Raw genomic sequence first — 17,565 nt, 5'->3', positions numbered from 1 at the left:
GATGCTGGGAAAGATTGAAGGTGGGAGGAGAAGGGGATGACAGAGGATGAAATGGTTGGATGGCATCACCAACTCAATGGACATGAGTTTGAGTAAACTCCGGGAGTTGGTGATGGACAGAGAGGCCTGGCGTGCTGCAGTCCATGGGGTCGCAAAGAGTCAGACACGACTGAGCGACTGAACTGAACTGAACTGAGTCCACTTGGAGAGTTTTAGCATTTTGATTCTTACTTGGTAATTTGCAGAATATATTTACGTTATCTGCTCATTTGCCCTGGACAGGGTCTAAGCACTCTTTCCCCTCTTAAGGGAAAACACCACAGATTTCTTTTTTTTTTTCCTTCAGGAGGTTTATTCAGTTACAGTATACTTTTCATCAAAGCCTCCCTCCCCCAAGGGATCTCAAATTTGACCTCATTTTTTCCTTTATTCCACCAGTATATTCTAATCCAATCAAGAGCTGGTTTCAACATACAGCAAATTAGGGAAAGGGCACAATGGCTCTTTCAAAGTGAAGTGAAAAAGCTTTTCAAGGTTCTTTTTTCCAATTAAACACCTTCCAGAAATGAAAGATGTTGCTTGCATTCTACCATAGATTTCCATGAACTGTTGGTTGCTCTCTTGTTTTGTCTCCTCTCCTCTATCTGCCCAGAACTTCTGGGTCCCATCTGCATCTGGGGCTATAAGGGAACATTGCAGTGAGTCACCATCCCCCAAGACTCTTCCCATAAGGCATACCTTACTATTTAGGATCTGGAAAACCCTCTGCTGCAGTGTCTGGCCCTGCTTGGGCCTCACCAGGATGTAAATGACTTTCAGGTCTGGGCTGGTGCGAAATAGCTTCTCCATCAACACTTTGCCCAAGAAGCCTGTGGCCCCAGTAATGAGAATGGACTTGCCACCATAGAAAGCTGCAATCATGGACATGATTCTTCCCTTTTGTCTTCGATAGCTTCAGAAAGAGGTTCCTGAAAAGAAAGAGAAATAACAAAAGATTACATTCTCAGAAGTGCTAAAATGCAGTCATTTAAAAGGTTGCTGGCATTTCCAGGAGTTGAAGGCAGGAAAGGGTCAGATGGAGTGATAGCATCATGGTTTATTGGCAACACAATTCATTTCAATCAATATTTATTGAGATTAATCTCTATGCCTGACATCATGCCAGCAACTGTGGGCAAGAAATGAGTAAGATGTGGTTCCTGCTCTCAAGGAATTGCTTATAGTCTAATGGAGGAGACAGATTCCTAGAAACTCTTAAATATTATATGGTAATTCTAAAACCAAAGAAAGCACAAAGAAAGGGTACATAGCAGGATCTGGAAATTTCAGGAAGGCCCCTATAGAAGGTGACAAGAGTGGTCAAACTTGAAAAGAGATAAGGACCAGGGTAAGGGCATTCCAGACCAAGGAAAGATCAAAAGCAAAGGTCCAAGGTGTGGTGTAGGATGCTGTATGGAGGAATAATACAAGGAATTCAGTGTAGGAGAATGTAATTCATAAGGCTGGGAGTAGCCCCAAACCTGCAACACCAAAGATGAGAACAATTATCAAACTTTACAACTTATGATGTAATTTTTAAATTTGGCTGCAGTTGTATTTTATTTAAACAAAATTTTTAAATTTAAATTTATTTATGTTAATTGGAGGCTAATTACTTTACAATATTGTATTGGTTTTGCCATACATCAACATGAATCCACACGTGTTCCCCATCCTGAACCCCCCTCCTTCCTCCCTCCTGTACCATCCCTCTGGGTTGTCCCAGTGCACCAGCCCCAAGCATCCTGTATCCTGCATCGAACCTAGACTGGCGATTCATTTCTTATATGACATTATACATGTTTCAATGCCATTCTCCCAAATCATCCCACCCTCTCCCTCTCCCACAAAGTCCAAAAGACTGTTCTATACATCTTTGTCTATTTGGCTGTCTTGCATACAGGGTTATCATTACCATCTTTCTAAATTCCTTATATATGCGTTAGTATACTATATTGGTGTTTTACTTTCTGGCTTATTTCACTCTGTATAATAGGCTCCAGTTTCATCCAACTCATTAGAACTGATTCAAATGTATTCTTTTTAATGGCTGAGTAATACTCCACTGTGTATATGTACCACAGCTTTCTTATCCATTCATCTGCTGATGGACATCTAGGTTGCTTCCATGTCCTGGCTATTATAAACAGTGCTGTGATGAACATTGGGGTACATGTGTCTCTTTCAATTCTGGTTTCCTTGGTGTGTATGCTTAATCCAACAACACATTAAGAAGATCATACACCATGACCAAGTGGGCTTTATCCCAGGGATGCAAGGATTCTTCAATATCCACAGATCAATCAATGTAATACACCACATTAACAAATTGAAAAATAAAAGCCATATGATTATCTCAATAGATGCAGAGAAATCCTTTGACAAAATTCAACATCCATTTATGATAAAAACTCTCCAGAAAACAGGACTAGAAGGAACATAACTCAACATAATAAAAGCTATATATGACAAACCCACAGCAAACATTATCCTCAATGGTGAAAAAATTGAGAGCATTTCCCCTAAAGTCAGGAACAAGACAAGGGTGCCCACTTTCACCAGTACTATTCAACATAGTTTTGGAAGTTTTGGCCACAGCAATCAGAGCCGAAAAAGAAATAGAAGGAATCCAAATTGGAAAAGAATAAGTAAAACTCAAACTGTTTGCAGATGACATGATCTTCTAAATTGAAAACCCTAAAGACTCCACCAGAAAATTACTAGAGCTAATCAATGAAAATAGTAAAGTTGCAGGATATAAAATCAACACACAGAAATCCCTTGCATTCCTATACACTAAATTTTTTTTAAATGGGGACCATTTTAAAAGACTTTATTGAATTTATTACAGTATCAATTCTATTTTACAGTTTGGTTTTTCGGCTGCAAGGCAAGTGGGATCCTATCTCCCGGACTAGGAATTAAACTCACACCCCCTGCATTGGAAGGTGAAGTCTTAACCACTGGACACCATGGAAGTCCCTCAGTTGCAGTTGTATTTCAGTTCAGTTCAATCGCTTAGTCATGTCCGACTCTTTGTGACCCCATGGACTGCAGCACACCAGGCCTCCCTGTCCATCACCATCTCCCGGAGTTCACTCAGACTCATGTCCATTGAGTCGGTGATGCCATCCAGCCATCTCATCCTCTGTCATTCCCTTCTCCTCCTGCCCCCAATCCCTCCCAGCATCAGAGTCTTTTCCAATGAGTCAACTCTTTGCATGAGGTGGCCAAAGTATTGGAGTTTCAGCTTTAGCCTCAGTCCTTCCAAAGAACACCCAGGGCTGATCTCCTTTAGAATGGACTGGTTGGATCTCCTTGCAGGCCAAGGGACACTCAAGAGTCTTCTCCAACACCACAGTTCAAAAGCATCAATTCTTTGGCACTCAGTTTTCTTCACAGTCCAACTCTCACATCCATACATGACCACAGGAAAAACCATAGCCTTGACTAGACGGACCTTACTCGGCAAAGTAATGTCTCTGCTTTTGAATATACTATCTAGGTCATAACTTTTCTTCCAAGGAGTAAGCGTCTTTTAATTTCATGGCTGCAATCACCATCTGCAGTGATTTGGGAACCCCCCCAAAAAAAGTCTGCCACTGTCTCCACTGTTTCCCCATCTATTTCCCATGGAGTGATGGGACCAGATGCCATGATCTTCGTTTTCTGAATGTTGAGCTTTAAGCCAACTTTTTCCTTCTCCTCTTTCACTTTCACCAAGAGGCTTTTTAGTTCCTCTTCACTTTCTGCCACAAAGGTGGTGTCATCTGCATATCTGAGGTGATTGATATTTCTCCTGGCAATCTTGATACCAGCTTGTGCTTCTTCCAGCCCAGTGTTTCTCATGATGTACTCTGCATAGACGTTAAATAAGCAGGGTGACAATATACAGCCTTGATGTACTCCTTTTCCTGTTTGGAACCAGTCTGTTATTCATTTATTTAGAGAAAATCATTTCCAGGAGCAAGTCTGGTGATGGGATGCCAGATGCAGCACTCGGATGTTGTGACTTCTGAGAAAAAGCACTCCACGTTATAGAAATGCAACCAGAAGTGTTTGGTCTTTAAGCCTGGCCTCAAGATTGTTGATTGGAAGCAGTGGAGCTTTGAAGGAACGGCCATAGTGTGGCCATTTGTGTGTATCTGATAGAATACAACTCCAGGGACTGGCCCGGACATCAGGGCTTGTAAAGAAGAACAAAAACAAGTGAAAAGGTCAACACCCCGCCTCTTTAGCTCTAGCCAAGTTAACTCCAGTGACTCCGTAACAAATAGTGACTTTTCATGCTGTTCAGTCACTAAGTCGTGTCTGACTTTGCAATGCCATGAACTGCAGTATGCCAGGCTTCCCTGTCCTTCATGTCCTTCCCCCTAGGAGTTTGCTTAAACTCAGGTCCATAAGTTGCTGATACAATCCAACCATCTCATCCTCTGTCACTCCTTTCTCCTCATGCTTTCAATTTTTCCTAGCATCAGGGTCTTTTCCAATGAATTGGCTCTTCACATCAGGTGGCCAAAATATTGGAGCTTCATCTTCAGCATTAGTCCTTCCAGTGAATATTCAGGGTTGATTTCCTTTAGGATTGACTGGTTTGATCTTCTTGCTGTTCACGGGATTCTCAAGAGTCTTCTCAAGCACCACAATTTGAAAACATCAAATCTTTGGTGCTCAGCCTTCTTTATGGTCCAAATTGGTATAAATTATTGTTCAATATGGTGTAAATTATAGTTGTAATTTATACTTTTGAGCATCTTGAGTCTATGTTCTTGGGCAGAACTCTTTGCCTATGGAGGATTCATTCATTGATGGATTTCAAATAATTCTGTGCACCTGCTATGCCAGACTCTAAGTTCTTAAGATAAACAGTTGGATAAAGCAAATAAATCCTTGCTGTCACTCAAACAGAGGAAGCCAGAGATATACTGATAAATAAATACACTGACAAGTTAATTACAGACTGTTACAAACATAAATATAATAAGGATCAATGACAAAAGTCACAATCATCAATGTCATTCACTCTAGGGACCATTGCAGATTTCAAATATTAGCTACATTCACTGAGTTATTTAAATTCTGTTTATTAAAGATTGATATGAGAATAATTTTGAAGAATACATTTGGACCTTGTGCAAAAGAGCAATGAAAGATACTTTTTGTCATATTACATAAGGTTGCTCATATTACAGTCTATCCAATTATTTTCTCAAGAATGTAGCATGCGGGGAAAGTATTGAATATTCTTGCCTTGCCTGCCTTGAAGCTCAGAAGAGTGATGTCATCAAGTTTGGAAGACAGCGCATATTCTAGTTTAGCATTCAGATTCTAAGCAAGACTGTCTAAAATCAAATCCCAGATCTACCATTTACGAGGTGTGTCATCTCAGGCAAATTATTAATCTCTCAGTGCTGCAGTCTGTTCATTATTAAAATGGGGATAAAGTATCCAGTTACTAGTGCTGTGGTAAGAATTATGTGAATGAATACATGTAAAACACTTAAAAAATACAACTTACCTCTAGTACTGTCTATTAGTATTGTCATTGCTTCCACATTTTTCATCTTAATGGTTCCTGGCTTTTCCTTTTGACATGTATTTTATATGCCTTCTTTTGGAAATATGAGGAGATAATTTACACTCAATCATCAAGCCAAATAAAATGCTTTCCCCAAATGCAACTGTACTTAATGATAAATCTTTCCAACTCCTTTACATATAAAAATGTTTATGTTATTAGGCATAAATGAGCATGGTTGGCAGGAAAATATAGATGGGAAACTGAACTTGGAAAGTGCAACTTCCCACCCTCACTGGTTCTGAAGATGTTATGTGCTTGTTTTGTAATAATGTTGGCTTTAGTGGAGTCATATTTTCTGGAAATGCAAAGATACTGTTAAGATTTTTGGTCCCAGACAAGTTTGCAATGTGTAAGGAAAAACTTTAGAGAGCAGGTTGCATATCTCTGATGAACCAATTTTTTGTGGGACAAAGGAAAACTCGATGTGTCCCCAAAGAATGGAATGTGCCTGCTCTGCCCACAGTCCAAGTCCAAGCATTTCTCAAACACAACAAAAACCATAGCACAGTATAATGAGTGCTCTGAGAGGAAAACAAAGCATAAGCCAGTATCTCCTGGCACTCAGTACCCAAATGGCAAAAGCAGGTGGCAGGGGAGTAGTGGTCAAGACTCCAATTAAAGCAAGTGATTCTGAAAAATGTCAAATCAAAGCTGCATCAGAGTTGTTTCTTTAAACTTTTGCTTCTGCTCTCAAGCTACTGGCTTGGTTATTGAACCCAGAAACTACCATATAAAAATTGGCCCTGGAAGCCCCATTTTACATGTCATAGATCTGCAAGGTCCAGGAATTGCTAATTCCTGATATAATTCATTTGGACTTCCCTGGTGCCTCAGACAGTAAAGATCCACCTGCAGTGTGGGAGACCTGGGTTCGATCACTGGGTTGGGTTGATTCCCTGGAGGAGGGCATGGCAATCCACTGTAGTATTCTTGCCTGGAGGATCCCCATGGACAGAGGAGCCTGGTGGGCTACAGTCCAGGGGGTCAATCATCAAGCCAAAGAGTTGGACAGGACTGAATGACTGAGCGCAATATAATTTATTAAAATAATTAGATTGTTTCAGAACGTCCCTGGTGATTCAGGGGCTAAGACTCATGCTCTCAATCAGGTGCCCTCAGGTTCAATCCCTGGTTAGAGAATAGATCCCATACACCGCAAGAAGGAGTTCACACGACTCAGCTAAATATCCCACATGCTGCAGCTAAGACCCAGCACAGCCAAGCAAACAAATAAATGCTTCAAAAACACGTATTTTAAAAATAGAGTGCAGAGAGGTCTGTGTAACCTTCTTTCAGCTTCCTCCAATAACATCTTATATCCTCATACATATAATTTAAAAAACAAATTGTTTCAAAAATGAAAATAATTTTACACTCAGAAATGGAAGATATATAACTCTAGAAGGAAGAACATGTTTTTTTTTTTTAATTATATAATTTATTTTTTTTACTTTACAATTCTGTATTGGTTTTGGTATACATTGACATGAATCCACCACGGGTGTACATGCGTTAGAAGGAAGAACATGTTTAGAACATGGCTTACCTTTCATATAGTCTCAGATTACTAATGCAGAAAACAAAGGCCACTTTCCTATTCCTCATGCTTATAACAGTTTGTGAGAAGCGTAATCTACTTTGACAATATCGGAACCAGCCTGTATAATGCAAGGCTAAGTGACAAATAGGCTGACAAGGCTGACATGAGAGTCAGCCAATACATTTTCAATGACTGTCTGCATGTGCCAGGCACTGTCCAGGCACTGGGACTAATAGTGAACAGGCCTTATGCAGCTTAGATTCTTCCTTCCTACATTCTGGAGCATTTTTTTCTCCTTAAGATTACCAGCTCTCCATGGTAATGAGTGGGATTTCATAGTTATCACTCTCCTTTTGTTCTCTAGAAGTGAGGCTATTCTCATTTCTAGAAAATGTGTGTTACAATATTGAATCACAAACAGTTGTGCCAAGTTAAACATTTTTTGCAGGTTTAAGCATATGGGGACTTTAATTATTCTTTGGGTGGTTCCTCTGGAAAATAAAAGCTTAAGATTCAAGAAAGCATTTAAGGTAGACAATCCATATTTCTTGGTAGCCCTTGAAAGGAAAAATTTTTTAAAAAAGAAACAGGTGTTTTGCCTCTCAGGAATCATACTTTGTCAAGGTTTTGTGTTTTTTGCAGTATTAACATTTTGGGAGGGATAAATATTTGTTGTGCGGGCTCTCCAGGACAATATGGAGTGTTTACCAGCACCCTGGCCTCTACTCACCAGAGGGTCATAACATCCTTCTGTCCCCAGCCAGATGTGATAGTCGGACATGCCTCTGCATGCGTGCTCAATCACTTCAGTTATATCCAGCTGTTTGTGACCCTCTGGTCTGTAGCCCATCAGATTCCTCTGTCCATGCAATTTTTCTGGCAAGAATACTGGAGTGGATTGCCATGCCCTTCTCCAGGGGATCTTCCCGACTCAGGAATTAAACCCGAGTCTCCTGCATTGCAGGCAGATTCTTCACTGATTGAGCCACCAGGGAACCCCAAAATGTCTCTAGGCTTTGCTAACTGGGCTCCTGGGGGAAAACCTGCCTCCCCTTTCAGAGAGCCACTGCTTAGTAGTACTTTTAAAATTTCTCAGTTTATAATATTCTGTCCATCCTATTAAAGGGTCAAAATTCAAAGTTTAAATTTCTATTTGTGAAGCTAAGTAGAAATATAATCCACTTTTACATTCTATTTTATCTATATTGAATCATTCACAATTAATTACATTTACCCAAGCAAATTACACATGTGGTTAATCTTGACTGAACTCAAAATGAAGATGAAGGAAGGTTACTCCAGATAAAGATCCTCTGCTTTTTATTTAACCAAATTCCCTTCGATCTCTGTGCTCTGTGTGCATGTGTGCTAAGTTGCCTCAGTCATGTCCAACTTTTTGTGACCCTATGGACTATAGCCTGCTAGGATCCTCTGTCCATGCAATTTCCTAGGCAAGAATACTGGAGTGGGTTCCTGTGCCCTCCTTCAGGGGATCTTCTCCACCTAGCAGTCGAACCTGCATCTCTTACCCCTACCTTGCATTGGCAAGTGTGTTCTTTACCACTAGCACCACCTGGGCAGCCCCTCTGTGCTATAAATTAGACTATTAATCCCACTTTTCACACAGATTGAGCCTTTCAACTTCATTCATCTAGACCTATCTGGGAACATTTAAGAAAAAGAATGACAATCAGACCAGCCTGAGATTGACTGAGAAACATAAAGCTATTTAGCATTGGTTGCTGAATAGTAATAATTCTATGAACAATCAAATCAGTCTCATCTACTGGTAGTTCTGTTGCCTTTTTTTGAAGATTCAAGTATGTTGTTTAATAGGAGAGATCTCATGTAGGCAAGTGGGGTTTTAGTTGACAATCTGCATAGTAATATGGGCCGCTGCTGCTGCTGCTGCTGCTCAGTCACTTCAGTCGTGTCCAACTCTGTGTGACCCCAGAGACGGCAGCCCACCACCCCCGTCCCTGGGATTCTCCAGGCAAGAACACTGGAGTGGGTTGCCATTTCCTTCTCCAATGCATGAAAGTGGAAAGTGAAAGTGAAGTCGCTCAGGCGTGTCCGACTCTTAGCGACCCCATGGATTGTAGCCCACCAGGCTCCTCGATCCATGGGATTTTCCAGGCAGGAGTACTAGTTCACTGGGCAAGGCTAGTCCATTGAAAAAAAAATCTTGTAAAACTCAGTAAATGAAAGTTGGTCTGCTTCATCAAAATCAAACACTGAAATTCTTTCAATAAGTATCTGAATTAAGGAAATGCACTTGTAAAATAATATTCAATGAAAACAAAGGAGAACAAGAACTTGTAAAGGCACCATGATGTTTATCACAAATCCCCATTGAAAGACTGAAGGAAATAAATGACAGTGATTGTATAACAGTGTGATGGGATTAATGATAAAGACTTCTGCTTCATGTCTGTAATTTTCCCCATGATTTAAAAGGGCATTTAATGATAAATATTAAATAATAAATACTTTCAAAAAGTGCTTAGGAAGCAATAGCAGCTGGCATTTTTATAGTCTCTTTTTTGTGGGCACTAGAAACACAAAGAAACTTGCAAAGCAAACTTCCTTAGTTTAAGATGTATTTAAAGTGTTTTTAAAGGTGTGGCTCAACTGACATTACAGTGTTATGGACTGAACTGTGTCCCCTCCAAATTCTTATGTTGAAGCCCCTGTCTTTAATGTCATGGTATTTGCAGACCAGGCCTTTGAGAGGTATTTCAAGTTAAATGAGATCACAAGAATGAGGTGCACATTGGATAGGACTAGTTTCCCGATAAGCAGAGGAGGGGGCACCAGAGAACAGTTTCTCCTGCAACGGCCACAAGGAAAGACCACATAAGGGCACAGTGAGACAGCAGTTGTCTCCAAGCTAAGAAGAGAGCTCCACTAGAAGCTGAATTTACCGGCACCTTGGTCATGGACTTCCAGTCTTCAGAACCATGAGAAATTAACATCTGCAGCTTATGACATCCAGTTTGTGGTCTTTGCTTACAGCAACTTGAGCAGACCAACACACACAAACATGCATGGACAGTGACATGAACATTTTTGGTGAAGTGTGTAAAGTCACACAACAATAATCTATGTCTACCTTTTCCATCCTGGAGTAAACCTCTATAATGGAACAAATATGTGTGTCACCATGTTCCACCTTTGCGGCACAGAGGTGGGATACTCGTTCTTGATTTTCATACATTTGTGAAAATATGGACAGATCTTTTATGATAGCCAACAGAGGTCTCAATAATTCAAGCCTTAAAAATCCATATATAAGTCACTGAACCTACAAGTCTCATAGCCTATTTCAATCTCTTCCATCCATGGGCTTATGCAGCCCAATCTGTAGTCCATCCTGCTGGTCTCTTAATTGATTTTGTATTTATTTGGATCTTAAGTAAATGTATGTTCCACCTTATCAGGATTCATAAAATTCTATTCTCAGGAATACATAATTCTTCCCCTATCTCCTCTCAGCTTTACTGAGATACAGTTGAAATATAATACTGTGTAAATTTAAGGCATACAAATGTTCTCATTTGATACACTTACAAATGTATCAAATAATTAACCTCATTGTGTTAGCTAACATCATTCTTAGCCTCACATAATTACCTTTTTTGTGGTGAGAACATTTCCAAATCTGTTCTCTTAGCAACTTTTGAATATATAATACAGTACTGTTAACCATAATCACTATCTGCATATTAAATCCCCCCCAAATATTCATCTTATAAGTGAAAGGACAACATAGTGTTAAAAGGGCTCTAATTAAATTCTAGTCAGAGCCTATGGGGGCTTCCCTGTAGTTCAGCTGGTAAAGAATCTGCCTGCAATGGGGGAGACCTGGGTTGGGAAGATCTCCTGGAGGAGGGCATGGCAACCCACCCCAGGATTCATACCTTGAAAATCCTCATGGATAGAGGTGCCTGGCAGGCTACACTCAGTCCATGGGATGACATAGAGTAGATACGACTGAGTGACTAAGCACAGCACAGCACAGAGCCCATGGCTTTACATGAGTTACACGGCCCAAGTCCATTCTATTCACACTCACAGAGGCACAAAAGCCAGGGCAAAAAGTAATAGCTATGAAAGGCAATGATTTCCAATTTCTGAGTCAAGGAATATCTTTTACATGAGAAGAGGAAATATACAAACTGCTATGCTCTCTCAACAGCTTAGAAACAATTTTAAAGAAATCAGTAAATTTCTAACCAAACACAATATATAACCAAACACAATATATAAAATAATATAAAGAGAAAAGTGACATCTGGAAGGACTAGGAATGTTTGCATAATCAAATAGTTTCTTACTTGGGTAAGATCTCCTAAGTAAAACAGGGAAGTCATCTATTCTTAGTTACTTGGATATCCATCTATGTAAAAGAGGAAGAGAAAAAAGCTCCCTTCCCCCCAGAAAAAAAGTATGATTTTATTTTAGTACAAATCAGGAAAATTAAATATGCTGTCTCAATGAAAAAAATCCATATATAAGTCACATATCTGTTTGTCAAGAACTTAGTGAAAGAAAAGTTTTCATCAGAAAGCTCTTTTTTTTTATAACTTTGGTTTCCTGAGTGTATTCCATTATGTAATTCAGCAATGAACTTAGATATTTTTCACTGTGTGCTTGTTATGTAAAGTTTTTCTGGGAGAACTTTTAAAATCTTGATGGAGGAATTAATAACCCCCAGGGGTGTTGCGGCACAGGCCTCACTAATTCAATTAGCAATGCTCCATCATCAAGAGAAACCAATTTGGAAGCCATCCCAGCTGGGGAAGGATGGTCCAGACTGGCTTAAAAACACAAAACTTAGCAATCACCTCAACACATTCTTCCTAGTTTGCTTCTTCTTAACTCCTTAGGAAGTCTTAAAAAAAAAAAAAAAAAACCTGCAATTTTAACAGATATAAAAAAGGAGAAAGATATAATTTTAAAACATCACTTCATCACAATTGATTCAGTAGATGTATGTTGTACCTACTGTGGTGCTATACCCTGTTAAGTGTGGATAATTAATATGCAAATACTCTTGCTAAATGGTAAAGTATTATAAAAGTACATGATATTGTTACTATTGTTTATAGGTAAATAAACATCAGTCAGCATGTGATGATTCCAAAATCATACCAAGAGAATCACAATCAAATGTAAATCTTGATGCTTCCTATTTCCTCTTGGTGAAGTAAAAACTGAGTTTGGTTATGAATAAAAGAATGGTTGATCTATTAACCCAATGGAAAAAGGAACCTAACCAAATGAGTAGTAAATCAACACACTTTTTCATGTTCTGCTTAGAATTAAAGACTATTTCTTTTAGGGGATGACATAGATTGACATAGATTTTTTATATTTTCTTGGGCTCCAAAATCACTGCAGAAGGTGACTGTAACCATGAAATTAAAAGACGCTTGCTCCTTGGAAGAAAAGCTATGACTAACCTAGATAGCATATTAAAAAGAAGAAACATTACTTTGCCGACAAAATTCTGTTTAGTCAAAGCTATGGTTTTTCCAGTAGTCATGTATGGATGTGAGAGTTGGACTATAAAGAAAGCTGAGCGCCATAGAATTGATGCTTTTGAACTGTGGTGTTGGAGAAGACTTTTGAGAGTCCCTTGAACTGCAAGGAGATCAAACCAGTCAATCCTAAAGGAAATCAGTCCTGAGTGTTCATTGGAAGGACTGATGCTGAAGCTGAAACCCCAATGCTTTGGCTACCTGATGTGAAGAACTGACTCACTGGAAAAGACTCTGATGCTGGGAAAAATTCAAGGCAGGAGAAGGGGACAACAGAGGATGAGATGGTTGGATGGCATCATCGACTCAACGGATTTGAGTTTGAGTAAGCTTTGGGAGTTGGTGATGAACAGGGAAGCCTGGCATGCTGCAGTCTGTGGGGTTGCAGAGTCAGACATGACTGAGGGACTGAAGTGAACTGAACTGAAGGTTATAGCTGCCATAGACAGTGATTACGCTGATGGATCTGGGCAACATAAGTTGAAAACCTTCTGGAAAGAATTCATTCTAGATGCCATTAAAAACATTTGTGATTCATGGGAGGAGGTAAAAATCTCAACACTAAAAATAGTTTGGAAGAATTTGATTCCAACCTTAAAGGATAATGAGGAGTTTGAAGCTTCAGTGGAGGAAGGAGCTGCAGATGTGGTAGAAATAGCAAGAGATCTACAGTTAAGAGTGGACCCTAAAGATGTGACTGAATTCAACTACTCTTGAACCTCACGGTAAATTATATCTTTCTTAAAGGTTAATATAAAGGTTAGTTGATTATATGTACATTGATATGATACACTAAATCAGAAATCCGTATTTCTTCATTGAAGCTCCTGATCATAACCTGTGCCAATAAATTGACAGGAAACATCTGAATAAAGGTAATTATCCTATGCATTTGGAAATACACAGCTAGGGCTTCATGAAGAACTAAGTTCTGAAGTAAAGCTAACACTTTCTCTTTTACAATTCTCTCCATAGGAATTTATCCCACGTCAGAAGAACAATAAGTCACAAACAGCACTCCTATTTTTCTCTGACAATGTGCAACGAATTTTATCACAAAGATTTTAGGTACTTGTCTTTAAGAGAATGTACTTAGAGATGTGAAAAAATCATATACTTCATATTTGTACTAAGCCATGGGTAGTAGCTATAAAACATGAGAAGAAAAATACAGGTTTTATACAACAAAGTACAAGCTATCAGACAGACACCATCCATAAAAGCTGCATTTGGGGCAAATTCTTATGCAGACTCTTTGATGGTAACTTGAACAAAGAAATAAAAGCCAGTACCATACTGTCTTTATGACTGTAGCTTTGTAGTCAGGCAGGTTGATTCCTCCAGTTCCTTTCTTCTTTCTCAAGATTGCCATACGACCCAGCAATCCCACTATTGGGCATACACACCGGGGAACCCAGAATTGAAAGAGACCCGTGTACCCCAATGTTCATCGCAGCACTGTTTACAGTAGCTGGGACATGGAAGCAACCTAATGTCCTTCGGCAGATGAATGGATAAGAAAGCTGTAGTACATATACACAATGGAATATTATGCAACTATTAAAAAGAAGCATTTGAATCAGTTCTAATGAGGTGGATGAAACTGGAGCCTATTATACAGAGCGAAGTAAGTCAGAAAGAAAAACACCAATACAGTATATTAACACATATATATGGAATTTAGAAAGATGGTAATGATGACCCTATATGCCAGAGAGCAAAAGAGACACAGATGTAAAGAACAGACTTTTGGACTCTGTGAGAGAAGGCGAGGGTGGGATGATTTGTGAGAATAGCATTGAAACATGTATATTATCATATGTGAAACAGATCACCAGTCCAGGTTCAGTGCATGAGACAGGGTGCTCAGGGCTGGTGCACTGAGATGACCCTTAGGGATGGGATGGGGAGGGAGGTAGGAGAGGGGTTCAGGATGGAGAACACATGTACTGATTCATGTGAATGTATGGCAAAAACCACCATGATATTGTAAAGTAACTAGCCTCCAATTAAAATAAATAAATAAATAAAAGAAATAAAAACACTCTGTTTCCTTCTCCAGTTTCTATGTTATTTAAATCACTGTGGATCAGATGGTAAAGAATCTGCCTATAATGCAGGAGACCTGGGTTCAATTCCTGGTCAGGAAGATCCCCTAAAAAAAGGAATGGCAACCCACTCCAGTATCTTGCCTGGAAAATCCCGTGGACAGAGGAGGCTGGCAGGCTATAGCCCATGGGGTTGCAAAGAGCTGGACATGATTGAGTGAATAACACCTAACTCCTTTATCATGCTGATTAACATATCCTATCCAAATAACCTGTTTCATATGCTTTTCATAGTATGTACAGGACTTGTAAAATCCACTCTGTTCATTTCACCATGGACAGGGATAGAATATTTTTCATATCTTTTAAGCTGCTGTTTCACAGACTACCCTCTGCCATCTAGTTCTAAATTAGAACCATTATTTCAGCATTTATAGGCCAATGCAATTTATTATTAACCATTTTGTATCTAGTACACATTAATGTGTACTTATCAGTCAAAAATGAATTTTTATTTCCTTTTGAATTCTATGTACCCCACCTTAAGTTATGATAATAATGTGGGGCAAAGGGGAAGATACAAGAATGTCTGAGGACTTCCCTGATAGTCTAGTGGTTAAGAATCTGGGCTTCCACTGCAGGAGGCACAGGCCTGATCCCTGGTCAAGGAACTAAGATCCCACATACTCACCATGCTGCTGCTGCTGCTGCTGCTAAGTCGCTTCAGTCGTGTCTGACCCTGTGCGACCCCATAGACGGCAGCCCACCAGGCTCCCCTATCCCTGGGATTCTCCAGGCAAGAACACTGGAGTGGGTTGCCATTTCCTTCTCCAATGCATGAAAGTGAAAAGTGAAAATGAGGTCGCTCAGTTGTGTCCGACTCCCAGTGACCCCATGGACTGCAGCCTACCAGGCTCTTCCATCCATGAGATTTTCCAGACAAAAGTATTGGAGTGGGGTGCCATTGCCTTCTCCGTACCTGCCATGAGGCATGACCAAAAAACCCAAACAAAAGAACTCCTGAGTCTGGACTCTGGCCTATCTTCTAAGGGCCTGAATTCAATCAGGAAACAAATTCATATACCATGATGGTAAAAGGCAAAGTCTGGCATAGATATAATACTATATAAAGTATAAGATACTATATGTTATTCATATACAATAATATAAAATATTAAGATGACTTTAGGAAGGAGTTTTTACTTCTTTTGAGGGTGAACAGTAAATCATTTATGTACTGTGAAATTGGTTTTTGAATAAGGGGTATGATAGGAGATGCAGCAATTCAGAAGGTATTTAAGGTAGTGATGATAATACAGCAGAGGGACATGAGAAAGTCTGATATGTACATCAGCACACTAGCATGGCTGTAGGAGATATTACCTAAAAAGAATTCAAGGAATCCTTGGCCAAAAGAGTAGCTGACAACAGATTGTGGGAAAATCAGTACCCAGATAAAGAGGTAGGTCTCTACAAGGGCAGAAGACTTTAAACAAGGGACTTATAATGCATAAGAGGGTCTGAGAATGGAGTCTGTTTCAATGGTCCAATCTATTTCAATGGCTGAAGGTAAGGAAGAGTTCAATGAGGGGCAAGAGAGTACAGTTCTCACATGGTATTCTTTATTCAAACTGCAGACCCACAGTCTTCTCTCCACCCCACCCCCTCTTCCCATTCTGACTCAGTAGATCTGGGTGGGATTCTTCCACTGGTTATATGTGGAAAACTTTAACATAATTAGAGGAGTAATAACATCTAAATAGGTAAGATGTGAGTTTCAATTTCCACTATTTACTAGCCATGATTTAGACATCACTAGATGCTGGTTTTTCATTTATAAAATGGGAATATTTTTTTGAGGGGGGGGATTTAATTTAAAGAAAGGTTGGACAAAACCTGACACATTTTACTGTTGGGTCAATGAGGCTGGAAGGGAAGGGATAAATGGCAGAAACACTGCAAGGATATTTTGTTATTTATCTTACTAAGTAACCATGTTCTCACTCTCATATTTGTGTACATGAATTTTCTGCTGTACAGGAACTAGAGTTCTTCTAGGGCAGAAATCTTAGTCATCATTGTGTGCTCCAGATACTATAACTGAATGAATAAATTCAGTCTGCTCTTGACTCTAGCTGCATTTATGTTCATCATTGATTTTATATCATACCCTTGAACTCTTTAAGGACAGTGGCTTCACTGTTTATCTCTAGTGCCTAGTAAACTCAAGGTGCTCAATCAACGTTATTTAAGTGATGAATCAATGAACAAATTGATGTGCGGAGGATGAAGTGCACACTAATAACGGCTGGAGGGTAATTCAGGTTCTTATGTCTGAAATCCTGGTCTCTGGGGACTCTGCCACACAAAATGCAAGTTGTTCTGCCTGTCACTTTGAGATGAACAGTTCCCAAGAGGCTGTGTGAACCAACTGTCTTGGAATATATTTTTGTGAAATCATTTGAATAAGTTTAGCATTTAAAGTTCAAATTAGGTACCATTTCACATGGACACTAATAAGCTACTTTAAGTCACTAATAAGTGACTAATTAAGTCACTAATAAGCTACTTTAAGCTACTTCAGTTCACTGAACAGGGATTTAAAATTCCATTTAGTGTGTTCATTGGCACATTCTTTCCAGAATTCAGCATTTGTGGGGAAGAAAGTGACCAAAAAGTGACCAAAATGATTTTTTTCTATCATTATAAGTTATGTAATCAATTATTTGATTATTTTTAGTTCAATCAGAGTTTAAGTGTTCTAGTGAAGAATAAAACATAAGGAATATCTAAATTACATAGGAAATAACAGGC

At 39.3% G+C, this 17,565-nt stretch overlaps 1 protein-coding gene across 2 annotated transcripts in view; it reads right to left on the bottom strand.

The window, feature by feature from the left end:
- LOC120858522 (fatty acyl-CoA reductase 2) overlaps positions 1–17,565 on the bottom strand; it is a 178,056-nt gene that overhangs the window by 56,034 nt on the left and 104,457 nt on the right. For both annotated transcript variants that reach the window (XM_040234625.1, XM_040234624.1), the window contains exon 2: positions 739–968. In XM_040234625.1, the coding sequence (XP_040090559.1) occupies positions 739–927 (189 nt within the window). In that variant the 5' untranslated portion in view covers positions 928–968. The remainder of the gene's footprint in view (positions 1–738; positions 969–17,565) is intronic.

The sequence above is a fragment of the Oryx dammah genome, unplaced genomic scaffold (assembly GCF_014754425.2).
Source record: "Oryx dammah isolate SB20612 unplaced genomic scaffold, SCBI_Odam_1.1 HiC_scaffold_29, whole genome shotgun sequence".
Taxonomy (NCBI): domain Eukaryota; kingdom Metazoa; phylum Chordata; class Mammalia; order Artiodactyla; family Bovidae; genus Oryx; species Oryx dammah.
The sequence above is the reverse complement of the archived record's forward strand: the minus strand, read 5'-3'. Positions and strand labels throughout refer to the sequence as shown.